The 26,748-nt window shown below is 30.8% G+C and overlaps 1 protein-coding gene across 1 annotated transcript in view; it reads left to right on the top strand.

The window, feature by feature from the left end:
• Cpsf100 (cleavage and polyadenylation specificity factor subunit 2) overlaps positions 1-26,377 on the top strand; it is a 38,603-nt gene extending 12,226 nt beyond the window's left edge. Inside the window, exons 5-16 of the mRNA XM_043047283.3 lie at positions 287-532; positions 1,411-1,499; positions 2,028-2,126; positions 2,514-2,639; positions 4,163-4,330; positions 5,365-5,672; positions 9,616-9,701; positions 11,457-11,734; positions 13,759-13,930; positions 21,420-21,472; positions 24,658-24,792; positions 26,140-26,377. Coding sequence (XP_042903217.1) covers positions 287-532; positions 1,411-1,499; positions 2,028-2,126; positions 2,514-2,639; positions 4,163-4,330; positions 5,365-5,672; positions 9,616-9,701; positions 11,457-11,734; positions 13,759-13,930; positions 21,420-21,472; positions 24,658-24,792; positions 26,140-26,232 — 1,853 coding nt within the window. The 3' untranslated portion in view covers positions 26,233-26,377. The remainder of the gene's footprint in view (positions 1-286; positions 533-1,410; positions 1,500-2,027; positions 2,127-2,513; positions 2,640-4,162; positions 4,331-5,364; positions 5,673-9,615; positions 9,702-11,456; positions 11,735-13,758; positions 13,931-21,419; positions 21,473-24,657; positions 24,793-26,139) is intronic.
• Positions 26,378-26,748: the final 371 nt, after the last annotated feature.

Below are 26,748 nucleotides of genomic sequence, written 5' to 3'. Positions count from 1 at the left end.
AATTCTTGTGCAAAATAACACTATTCACCTTTATATTTTAAATTCCAAAATCAAACCTTTCTTGGGTGATATTTAATTTCTTGTAAATGATGGATAAAAAAAATTATAAAAGATTTGGTAAATATTTTTATCATTACAATAGCAAAAAAAGCCTTTCTTTAATGGAAAATTGTTATTTACAGCAAAAAAGTATGGTCTGAAATTTTCCTATAATACATATAAAAATCATTCTCCAGGTTTCTCAAAACATTTTATTTCTAAAGACTAGTATATTTTAAATTTACAGGTAAGGGACAAGGCATTGCAATAACTCCTCTACCTGGTGGACACATGATAGGTGGTGCCATCTGGCGAATAGTCAAAGACGGTGAAGAAGACATTGTATATGCTGTTGATTTTAATCACAAAAAAGAAAGGCATCTGAATGGCTGTGTGTTAGAATCCATCACTCGACCATCTTTACTCATTACAGATTCTTACAACTCTACCTACATTCAGCCACGGAGGAGGTTTAGAGATGAACAACTCATGAGTATGTTTGAACTGTTTTATATCAATATCGATTTCTTATTTTAGTAGTTGAAGGGAGAAGGCTTATCATGAAAACAATTTATTAAATCGTTAGTGCACATTCTTTTTTGGAGACTATTTTTAAAATGTATCACAAATTTAAAAGAGTTATTTATGAGCATTCATTTCTTTAAAAATTTATTGTTAAAGGCACATATTAAATATTTGTTTACATTGTATTATTTTCGACTCGAAACACATTTTTCATAAAGTTTAATGGGGAAATGTTATTAATTATTTGATAATTTATTTGCATTCAAAACTAGTTCAGTAGTTACTGTTTCATGAAAGGGTTTTAATTTCCCCCTCCTAGAATTTCAAAAAATTTTAGCTTTCAGTATTTTTTTAGCATTTTGTATTACATCTCTAAATATTATAGATTTTTTGATTGTTTCAAATAGTACTAAAGATTTTCAGACAAAATACTTGTTTAGTATTCTAACGAATCAAATTTGTCAACTGAAGTCACAAATATCAATGTGCAAAATATGGAAAATTGCAATTGGTTAATTAAAAAGCCAAAAAATATTAATTCAAGTTGGTATCAATGCATAGTTACTAGTTGTATTAACAGTATTATTTTACATTTTTAACCAAACATTGGGTACTACAGACTTAGCTTTAACTCTGTGATAAGAATATTTTACTTTAATACTCTTCCCCAATTTAATTTTATGAACAGCGGGAGGGGGGAGGTATAGAGGCAACTTTCCTTGTGATGTGCACGCTCATTAATAAGTGATATTAATGGAATGTCAATATAAAAATATTCTGGCCTATGCATTTTTTTTTTTGCTATGTTGCTTAAATTATTTATATTCATATATAATTTTTTTATAGCGAATGTTCTCCAAACTTTAAGAAATGATGGTAATGTTATGATATCAGTAGATACAGCTGGAAGAGTTCTGGAGTTAGCTCACATGATGGTAAATGTTAACATTCAAATGATTTTGAAGTGATGAAAAGTTATTGTTCTTATATTTATTTATATGTTATTGTGCTTATTTCAAATTTTAGCTTTGAATGTCATCTCCATCCCATTATGATGTGATCTTCTTTTATAAAAATAAATCGTTGTATGTACATACATGAAATACATACATATTACTATATTTTGTTCCAGAATTTTTATTTTTGATTATTGAATTTTGAACTTAAAAGCTTTCCTTTCTAAAATATTACAAATCTTCCCTTAAATAGGATGATTTAGAAACAAAAATAATGAAATTTAAAAACTATATTATAGCATAAATTTTCTATTATCATATATGATTTATAAAAATTGTCTTTGGGACATTAAATGAAATAGTTGTGATTTACTTAAATTTAAATTCAATATGTATACTTCAGTATGTGTTTTAATTATATATATTTAATAGAATGTTTATTATTGCGCAATTTAAGGAGAAATGTGTAAAATATAAAACTTATGTTCCATAATGTTTTTTATTTAGGATCAGTTGTGGAGAAGCCAAGATTCTGGGTTGATGGCATACTCATTAGCACTATTAAATAATGTCAGCTACAATGTTGTTGAATTTGCAAAATCTCAGGTACATATCTCAATAGATTTCCTAATAAATATTTTATTAGGTTACTGTCTTTTTTTGTTTTGACTTTTGCTGGACACCTGAAGTTCTAAAATTATACCCAATTAAAACAATACGTAATTTGGTAAGTAATGTCAGTAAATTGACGTATTTGATGCTGTTGATCCACAGAACGTTACAATTTATAAAATTATTATTTTTTTAAGTTTATTCAGAAAACTTATTTAATAATTTATATTTGTGTTACATTATTATAAAATCTACTGATATAAATTCCATTTTGGTTAGAATAACTTTCAGTAAAAGTTTCAAACAGTAGAAAACTTCATATATAAAGTAATCACTGATGCCTTTTTTTTTTCTTTTTTAATGTTTTATATTATGTTTCAGGTTGAATGGATGAGTGATAAAATTTTACGTTCATTTGAGGGTGGACAGAAAAGCAACCCTTTCCAGTTTAAACATCTACAGCTATGTCATAGTCTTGGAGAGCTAAATAAAGTACCTGAACCAAAGGTAATTTTCAGTACTTTATGTCGTTTTACTTTTTGGTATTCTGCAACGTTTCTGTTTTCTTTCTCAGTATCTTTATAGTTGATCCCTTAAGTAACCTTTTTTTTTTTTTTTTTTTTTGTCCATTTCCTCCCCATTTTTTTAACATTTGGTCCTTAACATCAGTTTAGATAATAACAAATAGCCAGCATGTACTCAGGTAAATATTTTATTTTCATTCTTTTGTCAAACAAAAATAGGATTTCTTCCACGTTTTCCAGTTTAGAGGAATTAATGTTGATTGAGTGAATTCTTGTAAAACTGTTTTCCAGTATAATTTGGTATTGGTCCAACACAAAGGACAAAATTGTACAAAAGCGCATTCAAACTTTTTTTTTTCTTAGGTCATGCAACTCGCAAAGTTTTGCAATCAAATGCTAACTGCCCCCTTAAAAATATTCTCGTGAGTAGCAGTGGACCAAATGCTATTAAGACGAGAGTCTTCTGGCTGTACGAGAGAATGGGTCGTGCAGTTTATACAAAGTTCATAATGCCTTTTGAGAAGGATTAGAAACAATGTGACAAAATTACAGAGTTGGTATTTTTTTGACAGTTGGTTAGCAAGATGGAAATAATTTTTTCTAATTAGGAAAGAAGAATATAAAATGCATTCCTATTTAAATGACCGACTCACGTGAACGCTGAAGGATAGTTTTCAATATATAAAAATGTGGTTAGTGGAATGTGTTAATGTGAACAGTGGAAAAGTGAGACATAGATGTAAGTCTTCCGTCTTTCGAAAATGTCTGCGGACGGAAGTTGGGCTGAAATAAAGGGGACGGAAGAATTAACAGAAACGTCCAAGAACAAAAAAAATTTCTGTTCTTAAAAAAATAACTTTTCAATCTTTATTTTCTGTTGATTCGGTCCCTTTTTCTATAGTTCAAAATTGCTTAACATCCTGATTCGTATTCTTAATTTTTTCTTATGTTCTCATCTAGCTTACTTATTTATAATGTTTCCTAGATCGGGATCCATAATTTATATTATCATTGTGTGAGGACTCTCCTTTCTAAAATTTATGAAGGAAGTAAGGCTTGTCATCTATAATATTGCATGAGGTACTTGATTAGTTTAAACTTATACTTAATTTAGTAAAGAATTTTGTTCAAAGAATTCTATAGACATTTTTTGAATTTCAAGTCTATGTGCAGTTAACATTTTGTGATTGCAATATTATATCCATTTTCTTTACTTTATGATTTACTCTGATCATATCCTATTCAAAGTTAAAAAGTAGTCAAAGTATGAGATGAAATAAAATATTTTTATCTCCAAGATGTGAGTGATTACGAACTGTGAAATTTCTAAATGGGAAAGTGAAAACTAACACTTAACATATTTCTAACTGATGATGTCATAAATTACCTGCCTCTATAGCCTTTTTATAGGATACTGAGAAAACTTTATGCTCAATAATGTAACACCAATAGTTAGCTTCTTTATTTTATTTATTTATTTTGTCTTGATTCTGTCACCCATTGTAGGTTGTTTTGGCAAGCATGCCTGGAATGGAATGTGGTTTTTCTCGAGAATTATTTATCCAGTGGTGTGGAAATCCTAAAAATAGTATCATTCTCACCTCCAGGAGTTTGCCAAATACGTTGGCCAGGACTCTTATTGACTTTCCAGAACAAAGAACCGTAGAACTCCAGGTCAGGTACCATTTCTGTTTTAAAGTGTCATTTAATAGCTTACATTTTTAAAAGAAAGTGTGAAAACACAGTGTGATTTTAAAAATTGTGAAGTTAAAATCCTGAGACAAAAGAACCATTGCTCCAAAAGAATTGAAATTTCAACAGTATTCTCCCAAAACAAAGGTAGTTTTTTTTTTTTCTTCTTTAGCTGTGATTAAAAAACTTACTGATTTATGTAAAGTAAAGCTTGTGTATGGAATGCATGCAGTGGTGATGAAAAACCCTGACACAAAGGAACTAAAATTTTAATAGTATTTTCCCAAAGCAAAGGGATTTTTTTAGCTGTTGTTAAAAAACTTACTGACTTGTGTTTAAACATATGAATTAAGTTTTGAAATGAGCACACATATGACGTGCACTTAATGGTAATAAAAATATAGAACAACTGGCACCTTGTGTTAATTTATTCTGTGAATGTCCTCACAATAACTACTTTGTAGTGAGACTCTATTATCAGAATAATGAGAGCAATATAAAGAATACTGTATATTTTGGTGGTTTTATTAACTTATATTAATTACTTGACCATGCACGTTCGACAGATCCGCAACATCTATCGAGATACCCTTCACGCTGTTGTGAAGCATGGAGTTTGACATCTGAACTCGGCGCATTTAAAACCTCTTTCATTAATTGAGTAGTTCATTACAAATGCCTTACTCTGTAATTAGATTTTCTCTGTCTTTTGTTCTCCATTGTTGATATTCTTAAATTATCTGTGCAAGTTTTTTTTTTTCCAACTACACCTAAAAAAAATTCCCATCCTGTTGAACTGTCAGTTCTATTGGATTATTGGTTTTCTTGTTACAGCGATTTAATTTCATAAGTTTTTTCAAGAAATCACCTGATATGAGCTTTTTTGATGTACAATTTTTTGAGAAAAAAAAAGTCTTAATTTTTCTGGAATCTAATTTATTCAGTAAATTTGTTTTATCTACTTAATAGTAAAATTCCCAAACTTCGTAACTCATGCTCGGGAAAAAAATTTTTAGATTAGAAAACGAGTCCGCCTTGAAGGTTCTGAGTTAGAAGAATATTTAAAAAAAGAAAAGGAAAAGGAGTTAGAAGCCGCCAGACAGCGAAGTGAGAGAGATGCCGAATTTGGAGGTTCAGATTCGAGCGAGGAAGACGAAGATGAACTGGAGGTAGACAGAGGCGGTAGCGCCAGACACGACCTCATGATGAAAATAGAAGGGAAGCAAAGGGGTGGAGGTTTTTTCAAACAAGCCAGAAAGTCTTATCCCATGTATCCTCTGAAGGAAGAAAAAATTAAATGGGATGACTATGGAGAAATTATAAAGTAAGATAATTATATACAGTTTTATTTGTGTTTCGCATGCGAAGCATTCTACGATGTTGAATGTTTTTCTGACCATTTTTCCTGATTAATAATAAAAGCTAAATTATGAACATTTGGGATTTTTTTTTTTTCCATGTCTATAATTTGGTTGTGAAAATTTGCTTTGCAATTTTGTAACTATATTTCTTTTTCCTTTTTTGTCTTTCAAAGTAAAAAAAATTTTGACATGTTTCGTGTGCATGTAAAACATATTGCAGTTATTTTAACAGAGTGCATAACCTTTTTATAAAGTACTTATTTGTTTATTTTAGTTCTTAAAGGCCCTCAAAAGTGCTTTTTTTATTGGGTGTTTGTAAAAGGTACTTTATATTCTCTTCCCCAAGCCAAAAGGATTTTTTTTCTTTGTTATGTCGATTGCAACAATAAATTATGTAAAAAGCATTGAGCCTTAATCTGTTCCTGTCTACCGTCGTAGATACCATTCAAAAGTACTGATCATTTTACATGATGGTTGAATTACTCTGGAGTCTGTATGCTCATGACTAGGCTGGATTCTTCGAGGAGGATTCTTGCACTCACAGAACAATCAACTATCATCATTTCAAATTTTTGTTTCCCTTTGATTAATGTGATTTAATAAGAATTGAGATTTTTTTTAATCATGAAAGCTTAAATGCCTGAGAGACCATCCACAAGTTATATAAAATAGACTTTTTATTGTAGTCTCGTTTTATCGGATTTCTTAAGAAAATTTTCTGAACTCTTAAGTTATTTTATGGCAAGGCAAGATTCTAAACAGAATTTTCAAATACCGTAAAAAATCTTGCGTTACAGATTTGTCGATTCAAAATTCTGTAATTGTTTTATCATTTGATTTAAAATTATTGAATAATCTCAAATTTGTTAAATAAAATTAATATAGGGAACATATAAAATTTTACTTCTGACAAAAATGTTTAGCATCATTGTCTTTTCATTTTAACATTAATGATTTTTTTTAATTATTTCATTAAACTAATACTGATCCAAATTACAAAAAACTTTAACAGAGACCATTCACTAGTTTTCATTTGTACATTTGTTATATGAATTTATGAAGACTTTTTTACTTGAATTCTCTAAACATCTCTATAAGTTCAATATGATCAATAATATTATTCTTGTGATGTTTTGTTAAGTATACATTTATAAATAATTTTTGTTGAATTCTAAAAAATTTTCCCTGTACTTGGTTTTTTGTTGAAAAATTTGCCCTGTTTTAAGATTACATCTTTTTGCTGATATTGTCATCCAGCATAATATCTTTCAATCTTTGTGACCCTCTATCCAAAAAGGGTTGTGTTTCTCAGAATTGGTCATTTTTATTAAAATTTCTCTTTTATATATATATCTTTATATATAAGAAGAGAGTGGAATGATAACACATATCCAATCACAGAAGACTTCTGCTTAGTAACGCACAAAACAGCCAATCAAAATTGAGAATGCATGTGTGTGAAAAGGTAATAATTTTTAATAAAGCTGTCAAAAAATGCAAAATACAAACTGATCTCAAATAAAACTCAGAGGACTTCGAATCAAATAATTAAGAAAACTCTACTATTACGTTTATAAAAAGGAAAATTTATTAGCTCAACAACAAAATTATAACATCGCCATTCCAAAAAAAAAAAAAAAAATCTCACACTTGTTACGTAAAGCTATAAAAAGACCGAACTATTATTTATGCAAGCGATTATATGTGATTATTATGAACTAGACTTTATGCAAACGATTGTTTATGATGTCATCAGATGAAAGTGTCATTAACGCAATATTATTCAGTGTTTATTAATAATTTTGAGTGGCAATGTAAAAAGTTTGTTGTTCTAAAACTTTATAATAAAATGTTTGTTTTGATAGAACGCAGTTATTTATTTTAGAATTCCAATATATTTTTATAGCTTTGATAAATCGGGTAGAGTTATTGGAAGCACGAATCAACACTCTCACTAAAAACTATTTATATTCCAAATTATCAAAATATATTGAACAGAGTTTACTTTAAAATACCTATATCTTTTATAAAAAATGCATTGCCGTGAATATCTTAGGCGATATCAACAGCGACGTGATTTAGCTGCACAAAATTAACTGGAAAATAATTGTAGTGCTATCAATGCGCGGCTAAGAAACGTTTAAATGAAAACAAATACTTTGGTGTACTTACAAATACTTCTGATTGAAACTAAAATATTTTGTCATTTCACAGTATTGAAGTTAATTGAGCCATTACTTGCAATGGTATTTGCTTTTGAAATATTACTTAGAATCAACTTATTAATATTACATGTTTTAATTTGTTTGTAATTTTTGTAAAGTTTTTTTCATCAGGTTTTAATTGTTTTTAGTTTAAAATTTAAATTACTGGGGGGGGGGAGATAAAGCACCATATAGGGTGCGTCCGGCATCCTATAAGATCAACAATGATTTGCGTTAGGCTCTACCACGAGTGCTTCGTATACGGAGATTAATCTCCGGCTAATGCCCTATAGTAATGTGTTAAATAATATTGCTTCCTCGCTTTATATAAGTTTATAATGTTGATAATAAGTTATTCTGACATTTTACAATCCTATAATATTCTCTCTATGTGATGTTGGTGCAGAAAAATTGCCAGCTAATCTCCAGGAAAACAACTTTAAGTTTGTTCGCGGAGCGAACAAAAATTTAATTGCGTAGTAATTATCGGGGGTTGGTGAGCAGGGGGCGGAGCCCTCTTGTATATACAGTGGAAAGTCGCGTATCCGGAATCGGCGGGACTTTCCGAAGTCCGGATAATCGATTTTTCCATATAATAGACCCCCAAGGTAAACAGAGATTAAAATGATCTGAATCTAAGAAGCAGAAATTAAATAACATTATTTTTCGGGCAATAATGTTTTAGTATTAGAATGATATCTAATCAATCAAAAACAAAATATAAAAAAAAATAATTATTGCTATTATAAAAATAAATATAGGAAACTAAAAAAATGTACAGTTATGAAAATATTAATTGCTCTCTCCGCCATTTTGAACTAGAACGTTTCAAGCAAGAAGGGGAAATTCCCGTCATTCATTCATTAAGGTGGGTAGGTGAAGAAGCAAAATTCATTTCCTTCTTACTTGTCATTCAAGTTGAAGGGGGGGAAGTGACAAGTTCTTATTTTCTCTCCTGTCATTGGCTATCAATCAAGCATAAAGGCGTGGCATGCTGATTGGGTTCTCTTTATTTTTTCTTGTGTGACTAAAGGGGATTCCCCCTCCACTTTAATGTTTGCTGTGTTTACCCTTTTTCACAGTACTTCTTTCCCTAACACTTTATCAAAAAGGTTCCAGGAAATGCCTCTTTTACTAGCCAGCTGCACAGGAAAGAAGGGGGGAGGGGACTCAATTGTGCTCTTTTGAAAACAAATCTCCCCCCCCCCTTTCCTGCATTCCAGAGGAGGAGCCTTACTAACGGTAGGGTCTTGGTTCTCTCTGTTCTCTTTTCTGTTGATTTATGGGTTTAATGCATAGATCACTAGAAGCTAAGAAAGGAAAAAACCTGTCGAAATACTTTTTTTTTTTTTTTTTAAAGAGAGTGGGGAAGATGAAGAAATGTTTGTTTATTTTGATTGTTAAAAAGTGTCCCGGAAATTGACCCTTCCGGAAAAGGGACGTCCGGATATGGGACGTTACACTGTATATATATGTGTGTATATACATGCTAAAGTATATAAAAAAAAATTGTTTTTTTTTTTTTTTTTTTTTTGAAATTTATTTAATTTTACCTATTTTTAATACTTATTACTACTTTACCTCACTTAATAATATGATGCGTTAAATTCTGCATACTTTTTCCCATGTCTATTGTGGTGTATTATTATACACTTACAATTTATATGTGTCATATATTCATGTCTATATTCTTGAATTTCAGACTTGAGGACTATATGATTTTAGAACCGTCAAATCTTGAAGAAGAAAACAAAGAAAATAAAATAGAAAATGATGACTTAGTACAAGGTATTTCTTTTATTTAATAAATTTATTTTTCGTGGATAAATAGCTGCAGTTGAAAATCCAGATTATTTCTGTAACCAAGAATTACTCAGCTAGAATTTCTAGAGCTAATCCACTCATATAGTGTTCATTTATTTGAATTAGAGGTTTTAAGTTTTTCCTATAAAATTAGGAATTTAAAAGAAAAAATTGTATCCTTGTTAAACAATAAATTGTGTTCTATTTATAAAAATTATGGTGTATTTGGGGATGAGATTTTTCCGCTTTTTAGCTGATTTCCGCCTTTTTCACTTTTGTCTCTTGAATTTCAACTTCTTTTTTTATCAAAAACTCCAATTCTCTATAAGTTTCAGTTTTTTCTTTAAAATAAATAATACACCTTTTCTGAAAATTCAGCCGTAGAAATAAAATAATTATATTTCTTTCCGATTTTCAAAGATAAATATAAAATTCAAACTATCCGTAGCTGCCAACCATTCCACTTTTACGTGCAAAAAATAAGATTTTCCGCATTTTTACCTGCCCACCGGATGGCTAATATTTTCATGATTCAGAGGTCGCTGGATTTTTTTTTTTTATCAAACATCGATTTTCTTATTTACTTGATTTAAAAGTTGTGCATTGCGATTCTTATTTATGCAATTTCAATATCGTACATTGCAATTCTTATTTATGAGATTTAAAAATCCAATATTGCTATTTGTATTTGCGCATTTTTAAAATCCTATGTAGCGATTCGTATTGCCTTCAGTTTAAAATCCAATGTCGTGATTCCTTTATGAGGTTGTAATATCAAACATCGATTTTCGTATTTGCACGTGATTTAAAAATTAAGCTTTGGATTCGTATTAACGCGATTTAGAAATTATGCATCGTGATTCGTATTTACGCGATCTAAAAATTTGTCATCATGATTTGTATTTAAAGATTTTTGAAATCTAATATCGAGTTTCATTTTCACATGATTTCAAAGTCCTAGATCGCTATTTGTATTCACGCGATTTTAAAATCCTCTATCGCATTTCTTATAACAGGTAAAAAAAATTCTTGAATTAGTTACTGTATAGGTGGCAGTTATTCTGTCGACGATTATTGGTGTATATATAGGCATTACAACATCAGCTAAACTGGATGAAAATATGTTACTGATATTTATGCTATAAATCGCATAATAGTATTCTTTAATAAAAAAATTAAATGTTAATGCATGTTCTCAGTAGTTGAGTGTGCTAAACTAGGCAGTAATAATTTACTCCTTTGTGACACAAGAAAAATATAATTTCCAGCTTTATTTTTTCAATTTGTAATTTTAATTTTTACTGAATATTAAGGGTCGATTAAGGGTAATTATTCATATATTAATAAATTAATCCACAATTAATTTTATATCAACACATAATTATTTATTATCTTAAATCGTCTAGAATTTATTATTAAACAGTTTAAAATGTGTGCCATTTGGTATTATTCATCAAATTTAAAAAGTACTTTTGCATAAATATGGTTTTATATTCATTGATTAAGCTCTTAATTTTATCCCTCAAAGCATGGATGGTCTTAAAGTTATTTACATAAACATTAGACCTTAGAGACAATGTCTCACCAACAATCAGGTATGCTTATCTAAATGAGGCAAGTTGCAACCAATACTCAACAATAAACTTTCTTTCTTGTCGTTTTAATAACCCTGATTTTTCAGCTTTTATTCTTTATCACAAAATTCAAATCTATCATATGTTTGGAATCTCTTTTTTCCAGATATTACAGAAGTCCCAACAAAGTGTGTTGCCCTAATGCAGACACTGGATATAAAATCTTCTGTACAGTATATAGATTTTGAGGGTCGATCAGACAGTGAGTCCATTAAAAAAATTCTCAGTATGATTAAACCTAGAAGGCTGATAATCGTCAGAGGGACTCCCGAGTCTACCGAAGCCTTGGTCAATTATTGCGTTTCCGGGGCTGTGCCCGGAAAAGTGTTCACGCCCCATTTACTAGAGATTGTTGATGCAACCACGGAAAGTCATATTTATCAGGTGAGTCCTTATTTTATGACTTTTAAATAAACTTTGATACTTTGTTGAATGTAGAATTTGTTTTCAAGTTTTCTTAGGACTAAGATAAAACCTTAAACATGTATGGCATGGCAGTTTTGAGTTTTTATTGCTTTCTCTTCTCATGAGTGGTCACGAGAAATGGTGACCCTTGGCTAATGCCTAGAGTTGCCATTTCTTTTACTAAAAGTACCGTTCAAAATCCATTTCAACTTTTCTACTTTAGGAATTAAGTTTCAATAATAAAGAGTGAGTATTGCCATTTGAAAACTTTGTCACTATAACTGACCATGAGAGCTACATAATTGTTTTTAGCATCATACTTGATAGATCCATTCTTAATACATTCATTCTTACACAAAATTTGTTCATTCAAATGATATGCTTCCTAGGGGGTCATGTGAGCAAAGTTATTTTATAAACACCCTGTTTATATTACTAGTCCCTACAAATTTCCACTGATACATTTACATCTCCTTATTAGATTTTTATTTATTTCATAAAGTGAATTTAAATAAAAGTTTTCATGTAGAGAAAGTGTTTTGTCACAATTATTGGGAAATATGCTATTTTGTGGGAGAGATGGAAACACTGACTAAAACATGAGATCAAGTAACTGAAACAGTGTACCAAATGCACAACCGTCTTGAATTAGTGGCCACTAGAAAAGCAAGTTATTTAGTCATGTTGACGGCAAATACCATTTTTTTTTTTTTTTTATAGAAGCATTAATGTTTGAAGCATATATTATATTTTCTGAAAATTAAATACTTTTGATCCTAAAAAATCGTTTTATAAAAAGATTTTTCTTTTTAGATTTTTCCTATTTATCAAGAGTTTATCTTCTGTTAATGCTCGCAAAATAAAAGTGTAAAAAATACATACAGTGAAATGGGCTCTATATCATAAAGTGATTATTTAAATGTGCCATTAGAAACTCACACGCGGTAATAGTATCATAATTAAAATAACTGGATCATGTGTGAATGTGTCACAATAATCGCAATTTACAATTAAATCAACACTAATAAACGTAATAACATATAATAAAAATACAGAATTTTCAAAATTGCGTGTTGAAGTGTAGCAATGACTGCCATGAAAGATCAAAAAGTTATGAATTAAACGCACGATTTATATCTCACAAGTCGTGATGTCTTATTCAATGTATTGGGATTTTAAAAACCATGTGAAAATTAGTAATTGTAGCTGCAAAAAAAAGTTAAACCTTTCTTGAATTTATAAAAAGAGATCCAAAAAGTGATTACTCATATCCAAAATTCACAAATCGAAGTGTCATGTTAAAAGTATTGGGTTTTTTAAATCCACCTGGAACTTCGTAGTAATAACCGCTGAAAACACAATCGAGAAACAACATAGATCTACTATAGTATCTGGATGAATTAAGCATGTCAAAAAATATTGGCTCAAAATTTCTGACAATTTTTATTTTATTTTTTTAAATTTTTCATTGTGTTCAGAAGCTAACGCAGACCGCAGCTCATGCACTCCTACTTTACTTAGTTTTAACTTTGTGGAAAAGAAAGATAGTTCTTAAAAGTGTCTGTGTTATGTCTGAACTCATTGAAGGTGTGTAAGGATATAACTAGTCAAACTTGGAACTCCTTTAAAACTTAAGAGAAAAAATTACTTGCATTACCTATTTTAATGTTGAAATATCACATTTTATATTTACTTCTCCATTAATCATTTTTCCTGATTTTTCAATGTTGTATACTCAAGTTTAGTTAACATTGAAAAAAATACGAATGCTTCAATTTATTTATTTTTATTTGAATTTATCAATTGCAAATTTGGATTGAATAAAGTTTTTTTATTACCTTCAAATGTAAAATATGAAACCTGTTTAAATAGCTACCCTCTGTTGTTCAGAAGTCAGTAATAATTATGTCTCTAAAGAAATTACATTGTTATTGGTTTCACTGCCCTGGTTGGGCCTTCTCAAAACAAAATTTCCAGACTATTCAAAATTTATTTACTTTTAGGTCAAACTGAAAGATTCTCTGGTTAGTTCATTAGATTTTGTTAAGTCCAAAGACGATGTTGAACTTGCTTGGGTGGATGGAGAAATCATAATGGAGGAGGAGGCTGACAAAATAGTTATGAATAACACTGAGAATCCAGAAGAAGATGAAGAAACAGAAGATACAAAAAGAAGTAAATTATTTATTTGTTTTTCATTTTAAGTAATAGTTATTGACTTAAGATAATGAACCGAAATCGACTATTGTTTGTCTCAGCCTACGAACACTCTCCAGGGCTGATTGTGCTCCGGAAAAAAATCCGGAGCTAACCGTGATTCGGAAGTTTCCGGAGATCGAAGGTTCAGACGTTTAAAAAAATCATTGATCACAGAAGTTTCCGGAAATCAAATTTTCAAAGGTGGAACTTAAAGACACAGTTTATTTTATTTGTTTGCAAGGGTGAGCCAGATACTTTATAAGCTTATATTCAAGATTAATATTCATTTTTTATCAGTAAATAGTTATTATAATCATTAACTCAAAAAAGAAAGACATATTTGTAAATTTCAATTACTTCTCCAGATCATCATAGGTATGTGTAAAATTTTAAATGTATTTTAAGTAAACTAAGAAATATTGAGAAAAGGGGAAAAAACCTTGTTTAAATTTTTTTCTTTTTTTTTTTCATTTGAGTTGGACTTACAATCACCCGACTATCTCAATCAAATCGTCTCCATGCGTAGAGCTTAACGGATTGTAAATAAACTATTACATACCCTCCAATATTTGAGATTTTGAAAAGTATATTTCCGTGTGATTTTCAAATAAAGCAGTTTTTCTTTTTAAATAAATATAATATAGATTTAATATAAATTTTATCAGAACTTAAAAACATGACCACTTTACTATCTGACCTTATCTACCTGTTACGACTGGGAGATGTTAAGGTTTTGGCATCGCAATGTATCGCCACTCCAACATCGCTATATTTTGTTGCATCGCAGTGTTTTTGTACGTTAATGGTTTACATTTAGTACTGCGTAAACTCGCAACTAGTAAGTTGCATTTTTTTTTTTCAATGAGCATTGCCTTTTTTATTTCTCAATATTTAAGGACATGGATGTCTGCAAAATAGCGGTTAAGAAACAATAAATGGCTGCATTGATTGTAAAAAAAATCAGCAGTATTTGCACACACACACAATTAAAAGAAAACTATTCCATAACTAAGAAATTCAACAACACTTTGATTCTCAATCACATTCGGATTCATGTATACAAAGTGATGAGTCGCGATGTATAAAAAAGAAGTTAACGATCACTGCACACTTACAGAGGAAAAGGATCTTCACGTGAGCTTGCAGTCATCGATGTACTATTGGGAACAATGCTCAACATTGTGCGTGTTGACAACAATGCCATCTATACATCGGGAAATATAGTATACATCTCAGTAAATCATGATTTCTGGTGCTCCAAACATATGCGGCGACTTAACTTAATCGTAACCGCGACAGTTACGATTAGTAACTGTCTCTGTCCTTCACCAGAAGAATCCTAACTGCCATTGTAGAATCACGCCCTGCTCTTGTTTCATATTTTCTCTTCTCATACTTAATACTAAAATGTAAAATAAATACTAATTAAATGTAAAATTCGAATCTATTCATCTGAACACAACCAACCACCTTAGTGGTGACAGCCGGATGTTCAAATATTAAAGAGATTATGTTTCAAATGGAATAACTAGTTTCGCTTTGGATATCGGAAGTTTTATAAAAACGGTACTGTGGCTTTTCAATTTTCGTTTCTTAATTTCTGTCGGAGTGCATACTGTATATTAATTTCATTACATATATACTTTATTACATTTTAATATGCAGTCAAATAACGCTGAAAGTACTCACCTAGATAAGGTTGCGCTTAAATTACCCCCTTTTGGCATACAAATATTAAACTTTAGTTTTTACAAGTTGAAAGTGCATTTACTTTATCTAACATAACGCGGGATGAAACTAAATATTCAAGTCTTATTGCACATATTGATGCAGAAACACCATCTCATGTATCAGATTTGTTATTTTCATCCCCTGCAACTAATAAATATGATACTTTAAAAGAACATCTCATCACCGAATTTTCGGATTCGGAAAATAAACGCATTCAAAAACTACTTTAGAACTTCAATTAGGCGACCAAAAACCCTCTCTTCTCCTACAACAAATGCGAGAAGTTGCTACCGATTCAGTAACTGAGGATTTTTCTTAAAGCAATATGGCTACAACGTTTACCCCCCAATATACAATCTATTTTATCAATTATAACTGATCAAACGTTGGTTAAATTGGCTGCACCAGCTGATAAAATACTTGAAACTTCCCGCATCCAGCAAATAAATTCCATTAAACAAAATGAAACTGAAACCGATCCAAAAAAAATAATTCATTTGTTGCTCTTCAAAATCAAATATCAGAGCTCAGCTTACTAGTAGCGAAAATGTCTGCAGCGATACCGGCGCCGATCAAATTCTCATAGTCGTTTAAACTTGAGGACAAGAAATAAATCAGAAGAACTTTCATTTTGTTTTTATCATTTTCAGTTTGGAAAAGATGTGGTAAAATGTAAACAGCCTTGTTGTTTTAATTCGGGTATACGAATAAGTGCCACGTCATCTGTTTTGCCTGCAGATTCCGTGGGTAATAAATTCGGCAACAGATTATTCATCTATGATAAAAATGCAAACTTAAATTTTCTTATAGATTCGGGAAGCTCATGTTGCGTTCTGCCTATTTCTAACAGTAAATATACGCCTAGCAGCATAATGCTATATGCCGCGAATAATTCACCCATTAAAACTTACGGAACAAAACATTTAAAATTATCATTTAACCTCCGTCGTTCATTTGGCTGGTGTTTTATTCTCAGGGATATCACCTCGCTAATAATTGGTGCTGATTTTTTAACACATTATGCATTACTTGTTGATCTGAAGAAGAAACGTCTCATTGATTCAAAGACTTCTTTAAAGTCGAGCGGCTATTTTGCTAATTCTTCTCAGTGCTCAGTTAAAACTATATCTAATAATATGCCTTTTCAAAATTTATTACTAGAATTCTCAGATATTACTAGCCTCTCAAAAAATCTATTAAGCATTCTACTGCTCATCACATTGATACAGGTTCACCTGTACATTGTAAGCCACGTCGCTTACATCCGAAAGTTTTCGAAGCAGTTAAGCGGGAATTTTCAAGAATGTGTGAAAAGGGTATATGTTGTCCTTCAAAAAGTCCCTGGTCTTCTCCATTACGTGTTGTTATTAAGAATTCAAATATAAGACCAGTTGGAGATTATCGACTCTTAAATTCAAAAACCCTCCCGGATAGATATGGCATTCCCTATTTGCATGATTTTGCACATGCTCTCTATGGAAAATCAATATTTTCAAAATTAGATATCTTCCAAGCATACTATCATATCCCAGTTAATGAGATTGATATTCCTAAAACCCTGATAGCCGAGTTTCCTTTCTAAATTTCGAGTTTCTTTTTCTAAATTTCGGACTCAGTAATGCTGCCCAGACATTTCAATGTTTTATGGATGAAATATTTCGAGATCTACTTTCTGCTATTGGTACTTAGATGATATTTTAGTCTTAAGCACATCAGAACAAGAACATATTTAGCATCATACTGAAGTACCCACCCTCCTCCCGACGCTAATCTCGTCTTGCACGTCAATGCTTCAGATTTCGCCGTTGGTGGGACATTGCACCAACTGATAGGTAAGGATTTGCAACCTCTCGGATTTTCCTCCAGGAAACTTACTCCTAGGGAAACGCGTTACAGCACTTATGATCGGGAATTGCTTGCAGTATATTTGTCAATTAAACATTTTAGATATATGCTTGAAGCACGTTTATTCACTATATACACTGATCATAAACCCTTAACGCAGGGCTCGAAAAAACTCAGAAATTTTACCCGTCCCTGAGGACGACTTGTCCAACAATGTACCCGTCCTCCTTTGAAACTAACCCGTAGCTTCTAAATAAATAAAAATATAATTTTCTCTTATTTATTACAAACATTTATATAAATTGCATAATGAATTAGTAGTTACTAAGAATACATTATACAGTAATAAAAGAAATACTAGGTTACTAATAGTGATCTAGTATTTCTTTTATGAAATAATTTAAATGACAAAGGTCAAGTTATCTGGAATGTCAATTTATACGAGGGTACTGCGTTTTTTTAAATGAATCAAATATGATGTTCGCAAGTTCCACAATCAAGCCAATGATTTACAGAGGTTTCTGCACAGAAATCTTGAAGGGGTTTCCATTTAGGGAGATGTTCATAATTGCGTTTAACGCTTCTTGTTTAAGACCAGCACGTAATGTGTTTTTTTGTAAGTTCATTGCTGAAAAGCCCCTTTCAACCACTGCAGTACTCCCAGACAGAGAAAACATCAATTAACCGGATTTCTAGATTAGAGGGTCATTTTAGAAGTAAGGCTCTAGACTCTTGTAAGATAACAAAAATTGACAATGTATCACGAACATTACCGGGAAAATGGCCGTTCGCGCGGACAACGAATTTCTCGAATCCGACATCCGATATTTTTAACCGCCGAGGGCGGGTGGTTTTTCGCGCCCTGCCTTAACGTATGCTTTCCGACAGAAATGTGATAAATATTCGCCACGTCAACACCGTCGCCTTGATTTCATCAGTCAGTTCAGCACCAACATCCAGAAAATATATCTGCTGATTTGTTATCTCGAGTTGAAACAATTCGTACTCCTACTGCAGTGGACTAGGACGAAATAGCCGATTCGCAACGTGATGATCCTGAACTGAATTTACTTTTGAGTACAAACTCGTCACTAAAATTACAAGAAGTTGCCATTCCTGGCTCCACCAAGAAACTTTTTTGTGGCACAAAATCTCAAATCATTCGTCCATATATTCCACAATCGCATCGTCATACAATTTTTAATGCTTTTCCCAAATTGTCCCACCCTGGAACTCGAGCTACATCAAAACTGATCGGTTCCAAATTTGTGTGGCCTTCCATCAACAAAGACTGTGTGAAGAGGACTCGAGAATGTCTTGCTTGTCAGCGTTCAAAAATTAGCAAACATACTCGAAGTCTGGTTGAATCAATACCCATTCCTTTGAAAAGATTCAATCATGTACTCTTGGGTCTCATCGGACCGCTTCCGCAATCTAATGGATTTCAATATTGTCTCACGTGCATAGACAGTTATACACGTTGGCCAGAAGTTATGCATGTCAACAACCACTATATCATCGTTTTTCACAGGCTAGATTGCCTGTTTTAGCATACCAACCTACATCACGACTGATAGAGGAAAAATTTTTGAATCCTCATTGTTCCACAGCCTGATGAAATTGCTTGGAATTGAACATTGCTGAATAACAAGTTTTACCCTCAAAGCAATGGCCTGCTAGAAAATTTTCATCGGCCACTCAAAGCCGCTTTGAAGTGCTATGCGACAACAGACTGGGCAGATGTTCTACCAGTGGTTCTCCTCGGTTTGCGTTCCACAGTTAAAGACAGCATCGATGCAACACCAGCTGGACTAGTCTACGGCGAAACTTTACGCTTACCAGGTGATTTCTTCATTCCAACTCCAAATGATGACCCTCCACAAGAATTTGCTTGTAAATTACGACGTCTTTTCCAAGACTTTCGGCCTCGACTGACGTCACACCATGATAATCATAGAATTTTCATCACGTATTCGTCCATAGGGACTCAGTTCAAAAACCTCTACAACATCCGTATGACGGACCATTGAAAGTCATCCGGAAAAGTGAAAAGCATTTCACTATCTTCATACGTGAGAAAGAACAGACTATTTCCATTGAACGTCTCCAACCAGCATTCGAACTATTTCAATCCGAACCAAACAAGATCCAAACTTTTCCCTCAAAAGAACCGAATCTGCCAAAAGATTTTCCTGACATATCAGAGATAACTGAACAACGGACTAGCTCAGGCCGTAGAGTTACCTTCCCTGATCGTTACGTATCAGTTCCTTGATACTGGCGGGGGAGTATGCGGTGACTGAACTTAACTCAATCGTAACCACGACAGTTACGATCAGTAACTGTCTCTGTCATTCACCAGAAGAATCCTAACCGCCATTGTAGAATGACACGCTGCTCTTGTTTCATATTTTCTCTTCTCATACTTAATACTAAAATGTAAAATAAGTACTAATTAAATGTAAACCTCAAATCTATTCATCTCCTGAACACAACCAACCACCACACATCCAATCGGCGATGATTACATAGAATTGATATTTTCCCATGCATTGACTTATTGCCCAGTCCTACTACCTGTTTAAGTTATTTATGTGTAATGGTGAACATTTTTTTTTCTGATTTATTAAAATATCACCTTTTCTACCAGTAGAAAAAAAAAATTCCTGAAATTACGGAATTCCATTGTAGTTGGCGGGTACCTTATTGTTAACAAACTGTTGATGAGATAGGTTTGATTTATGATCTTTGTTAGGGCAAGCAAGCATATTTTACATATAGACGTGCGAACTCACCCGCATTTTGCTGTAGATTTTTCTGCAAAAGCCAAAGTTGATGTAAGGATATGAACCTCTTTTGCCCGACATCATTAGATCAGTAGATAGCAGAGTGAATTTTAGCACAATGGAAGAACTTAGGCAAATACAGCTGCTTTATAAACATATATTTGACACAAATTCAAATTATTTCATGAAAGAACAAGCTAACATACTAACAGCTACGAGTCCCATGCCAGAACACGAACTCCTTTCTTAAAAACTTACATTGCAACTTATCAAAACAAAAGGAGAGAGAAAGCTTGACGAAGACTTTTAAACATCGAGATTTGGCATCATCGACCCATTATGAGCTACCGAGCATCTTGCATATATTATTTTACAAGTATGTGAAGAGTTGAATAGTAACTGGCTTCTCCCGTGAGGAAAGCATTCTCTCCTGAGCGTCGTTTGTTAGCACTTTCGATAAACATCAAAATTTATTACATCATCCTGTGACTTAACTAGAGGTAAACAAGGAGCATAGATTCGGCTGATTTGACATTATTAACATTGATATTTCCAACAGAAGTTTTGTTTTTCTTTCTGTAACATTTCATCCCCTGTTTACCAAACTACCAACTGGCTGCATGTCCTTTTTTTCCACTCTTCAAAATTCACAATCCTATTTGACGTATAAAACTCATCAGATTCTTCTCCCTTTTCTTTTGTGTGAGTAAATAAATGAGATGTTGTCTGTGCCAAATTTCGAAGCAGACTCTAGTGTAAAATTTCTTTCATTCCTATATTTGTGTAATTTTTAATTCAAAATATTTCATTAGAAGTGTCAAGTATGTTGCATATCTTACCTTTTTTATCCTTCCTGAATTCTTGTTGAGGAATGTTAATTCTGCCAGGTTGGCACGTCTGTAGTGTGTAATAAATTTCATATCTATTTTAGGTAAAGTGTATGACGATTTGCGATTTTTTGGGAGAAAAACGAAATTTTATAGAATTTTTTTTAGCTAGACCTTATTTCCTTAAAATGTGTATCTGTTTTTAAAAAACGAATACTTATTTCAATGCATGCTTATTTTTTCAAAAATAATATTTGTTTCAATCTATTTCTTTAGGTGAAAGTGAAATAGAAAAAATACCAGTTCTGCAGCCTTTACCTACAAGTCAGGTATGATATAAAACTTAAATGCAATTTTATTTTTTTTCTCAAATGATAATTTTCCATTTTACTGCTACAAATAAATTAATCTTTTTTATTTTTAAATAAAAATAGCCATCACCTATAAAAATGTAAAATAAAAAAGAAATTTCCGGGCTTCCAAACGGTTCTTCCTTTTTTTTTTAATGTTTTGGTTTTTTTTTTAATGAGTTCTAAAGAAGTGTTTCAACTACGTTAACTGCAAGGCAACTACAATATAGTTCATGTATCTGCAGTGTTTGAAGACATATATATTAAAATTGGTATGGAAACCACTTGACATCTTACCTAGCTTAGCTGGGTTGTTTGTGAGAATGTGGCTCTCTCAAGCTATCCGTATTTCTAGCAATAAGAGAATATAAAATTTGTGATATAGAAACTTGATCCTTCAGTCTTATCTCACATCTGAAGTTTTGCATTAAAATGTTAGTTTTCTAGAAATTTCAAAGGTCAACTGACGCTTGATTTCGTCGTGAGAGAGACCTAATCAAAAGTTCAATTGCAAAACAACTTATTTAAAGAAATATATCAGGGCTCCCACTGTCCTTAAAAACTGCTTAATTTTTATTTTGGAAAATAAAGGCCCTTAAAAGTACTTAATTTTGATACAAGGTTTTTAAAACAAAAATTCATTCTTTTATCACCTAGAATTAGACCATGCATTGAGTGTAAAGCATTTCAGAGAGACAAGAAGGGATGTGTGTGCATTTCCTTTCATTAATGTATTCTGCAATTTGCCTAGAATGATACTCTATGAGGAGAGTGCAGCATTCTAAGAGAAAAGAATAGAGTGTCGACAAGGGGGATACTGATCCTGGAAGAGATGGTGCTTTTTTTGGGGGGGGGACAGTTCTAAGATACCGAAGTAGAAAACCCACACTGACCTTCAAAATTCAAGAAATTCAGTTCTACTGGTAACACATGTGCTTATGAGAACGAAGTAAAACCCTAAGGAAAGAAGTATCAACAACGGAAAAAAACTTTTGAACTAGAATCCGTAAGGAAAACTATTTCCAAAAATCTTGAAGAATAAAATAAATGCAGATAATTTTCACAGTAATAAATAGCTATAGATTTATAATAAGTTTTAACATTTTTAAAAATTCATGATTGTGTTGAAAATTAAACAGGTCTGTAATAAACAGGGGTTGAAAAATCCCAGCCTGGGTTTTTGATGAAAACCCCAAGCTTTTACAAAAATACTTACATTTTTATTCCTGAGTATTAAATGAAAATGAATGATTTGCTACTAACAAGAAAGTAAAATATTTAGTAACTATTTATGACTTGTTTTGTTGCCTTGTAATTGTTTTTTTTAAAGTTTTAGATAGTTACGCTATTATTTTTATTTCATAAGGATAAGCAGATTGTTACTTAAAAATTTAAATCTTCTCAATTAAAAGATGTCTATTATTAATGTCTATTAGAATAAAATTCAATTTAGATTTTAATAGTCATTTTATTCAGTTAACATTGCAACTTAATGCACTTTCTTTTTAAATTTCTTTTCTACTCTACATTGCTTTGAAATTAGTTCATGTTTTTCCTTAGATTGTTTAGTAATATTTTGTGAAAATTCCTTATAAGTTTTGGTCGGAAATAATTTTATGTGAAGCTCATCACAAAAGTAAATTTAACACATTCGCTGTTTAGTAATAATTTCAAAATGGTAGGGTACATGCAATTTTCAATATGTTTTACATAAAATTTTTCAATATTTTTTTACGAAACTTTACCTCATAAGGTGATATTACAGAATTACTTTATAATAAAAGAATACTACTTTCAGTTTTAAACTGTTCATTTGCGATAAAAATTAAATATCAAATTATAATAATAGTATGGAATAATATAAAGAAAGAAAAAGGATGATATAGAGATATTAATAAATGATGAAAATATAAATAAATTATCAGTATTTATTAGTTAAGGAACCTTATGAATTTTCTAGCCATAGGAATGCCTTGATACCTTTGAAAAGTCGTTTTGGACCCTTTTATTTGTATGTTTCACCTAGAACTAATAAAAAACATTGGTTCATAAATTATAAATCTTCTCAAGCATAATTGTATTTTAATTCTATAAAAAATTTCATAAAAATATTTATTGCATTGAATTTTTAAAAAAAAAATTTAGTTAAGCCTAATGAAGAAAAAAGTAGAATGATTTAAGTTGCTATTAGTATGGCCTGTTTTTATTTGAAATAGAACTTAATTTAACATGACATAGTTAAGAAAACTACTCCCATACATAAAATTCAACTTTTTAATATTAATTATTTTATTATCTACCCTTATAAATGAAACATTTTATTGATAGAAAAGAATTTTTTTGGCGTAATTGAATATTTAGCAAGTTTGGCCCATAGCTGAAGATGTGATGCATGTTTGCTAGCGAAATATTAAAACTTGTTGTAATAATTTTTTTCAATGTTTTTCTCCAATTTCTTTATTTACTTTTAAAAAGAAAACATATGAAAAAAATTGCAAATCTTAATTTTTGCACTTAATTTAACAATTCAATTTCAATGAAATCATTAAATTTGGATTAGTTTCATAGATGTCATTAACCCTTAACAATTGAAAAAAAATTTTTTGAAGGAACCAGCCCTGGTTTGCAAGAATTGCCTAGTCCTACTTTAGCAATTACAGTATAGAACCCGTTATCCGGAAATCAGAAAACCAAAAAACCGGAGCGAAATTCGATAAATTTTCCCGCCATTTTTTTAAAAAAAAATTTTTTCCTCATAAGATTTTAGGATTTTTCGTTCTTTTTTTAAAGATGTTTACATTACCATCATTTTGGAAATAATCATTAGTGTATTACTCCATCGTTTTTTCTTCGTTTTAAGATTATTTCCAAAACAAAAATTTTTTTTTAGTTGGGTTTAACAATAAAAAAACGGCTTTTTATAGCGATTCAGAAAACCGGAAAAATCAGTTATCCGGAATAGCGATGGTTCCTATCGTTCCGGATAATCGGTTCCCTACTGTATAATAAAATTGTTTTTTATTTGTTGATTTTTCTTTTAAGAAAGGTGAATAATTGGAAGTTTTCTCTTTGTTAAATGAGTTAATATTAAAGAGTGTAGTGACGAGATTTAAAACAATGACTGAAATAATGTATCACTTCATTAACTTCAATTTTTGTTTCAGATATCTGGTCACCCCACCCTATTCGTCAATGAAGTACTGCTTTCTGATTTTAAGCAAGTTTTGATGAGAAACGGTATAAATGCTGAGTTTGCTGGTGGAGTATTGTACTGTAATGATGTTGTTGCTTTAAAAAGGGTATTCATCCATTTTTCTTTAACATTTCATGAATTCTTTAAATCTAAAGGGAAGGAGAGAGAAAAAAACAAAATATCGAAAATTTAAGTTCAAAAAAGAAAGAAAGCACTAAAAAGTCCTTTACTGAGGCAGGATTGTCCAAAATGTTATTCTCCAATGTTCTGAATCTTGTTCAAAGTTGCAGAAATTAATATAAAGCAAGTGTGATGTTAATAGTTTATTTAGTTCTGGTGATAAAATCAGAGCATATGCACACCTGGAAAGTCATTGAACAAAATTTGTCATGATTTTAACTATTTTTTTAATAAAGATCATAAAAAGTCATGGGTTATGGTCCCCAAAAGATCTAATTTATAAAATGGAATTTATCCCCCCTTCTAATTTCATAGTGTTCTGATGCTGCAAATATCTAAATTTGTAGCAAAATCTCCACTCATAGTCTAGTCATGTTCTATTAAAATATAAAATGTTTTTATCAGAAATTATTTTTTTATTAAAAATTATGGTGTTCTTTCAAAAAATGAAAGAACATCATTTCTAGAGTGAATTATCTTTTAAACTTCTGTGATTTCAGAATTTTTTTATTTTCTTATTTTATCAATTTAGAATTCTAGTTTAGGCTTTTTATTCTACACTTACTTCAAAAAAGAAATAAAACAGCTTTAAATAACTACCTATATCTGGCAGTATTTAGTTATTTGCTTTTGTATTTTTTTTTTTTTTTTTCAGCTATTTTATTGCTTCAACTTTTTCTTTACTGTGTTTTTTAAGTTTAAAATCAATAAATATGAAGATGCAAAGAATAACATTTTCGTTATACCTATCATTTCAATTAATGTTATTATGATGCTTTATTAAATTTATTGTTGTGTTTTTCTGGAGAAAATAGTAACTTTGGTTAGTCATGAAAAATTCTTAGATTTATTCATGAAAAGTCATGGATATGAAAATCTAAAATGTAGCAGATAACCTGTGAAATAAAACATTTCAATGGTAAGATTACCTCATATCGTTTGTGTGTTTTATGTAAGTTAAATTATATTTTTTTTTAATTCAATGAGCTGTTACATGTATTGTCACTTATTAATAAATGTATTTTCAAAAAATGTTTACTGTCTCGCAAAAACTGGTTGAGTCGATTTTAAGAAAGATGTTTTTGTGCTTGTTTACATAAGATTACATTTAAATTGATTGATGAGAATCGAACCAAAAATAACGCTGTTTTTCACAGCATATTTTGATTGCTATGTTATATTTGTTTTCATTTGTGAAAATGTTACTTATAATTTATTTTATTATTATTATTCATTTACTTTCTTTTATTTACATGTAATTTTTTTTTTCCAGAATGAATCTGGTCATATTGATTTTGAGGGAGTCCTAACAGAAGATTATTTCAGAGTCCGAGAATTATTGTACGAACAGTACGCAATTATATAGTGTATATTTTAGTGTGATTTCCATATCATCATTTGTAATTAGCATCATCATCATCATGATTTTATTTCTGGATGTAAATAGATCAACAATCATTCGTGTTCAAAACTGTATCATCAAATTAAATTATTTTTTATAGTTCTGTCTATATTAGTTATTATTCATTTTTATCCTCATTTTCTGTGTCTTGGCCATAAAAAAAATAAGCATTTTAAAAGTTACTGTTATGTTAGGTGAAAAGCTGTTTTAATTACTAATACTGCTGTTGTCTTTTATAAATTAACTACATGCATATAAACAGTATTAATGAAGGTGCTTATTTGTGCTTGTTGACACACTCATTCCACTAAAGAAATCGAAAATCTTTTTTTTTTCCCCTATTATTATAGCTTTCTCTCTTTATAACTTCATATTTTAATCAATTATAGCTTTTTTATTAAAAAAATTGTTTTCATCAATTCAATCATTAGTTGAAGCAGAATTTTTTTTTTTTAAATATATATTGATCTTAAGGGATCA

The sequence above is a fragment of the Parasteatoda tepidariorum genome, chromosome 9 (assembly GCF_982258835.1).
Source record: "Parasteatoda tepidariorum strain Cologne lab strain chromosome 9, Ptep-v5.0, whole genome shotgun sequence".
NCBI lineage: Eukaryota > Metazoa > Arthropoda > Arachnida > Araneae > Theridiidae > Parasteatoda > Parasteatoda tepidariorum.
Note: the sequence above shows the minus strand (reverse complement) of the source record. Positions and strands in the feature narration are given on the sequence as shown.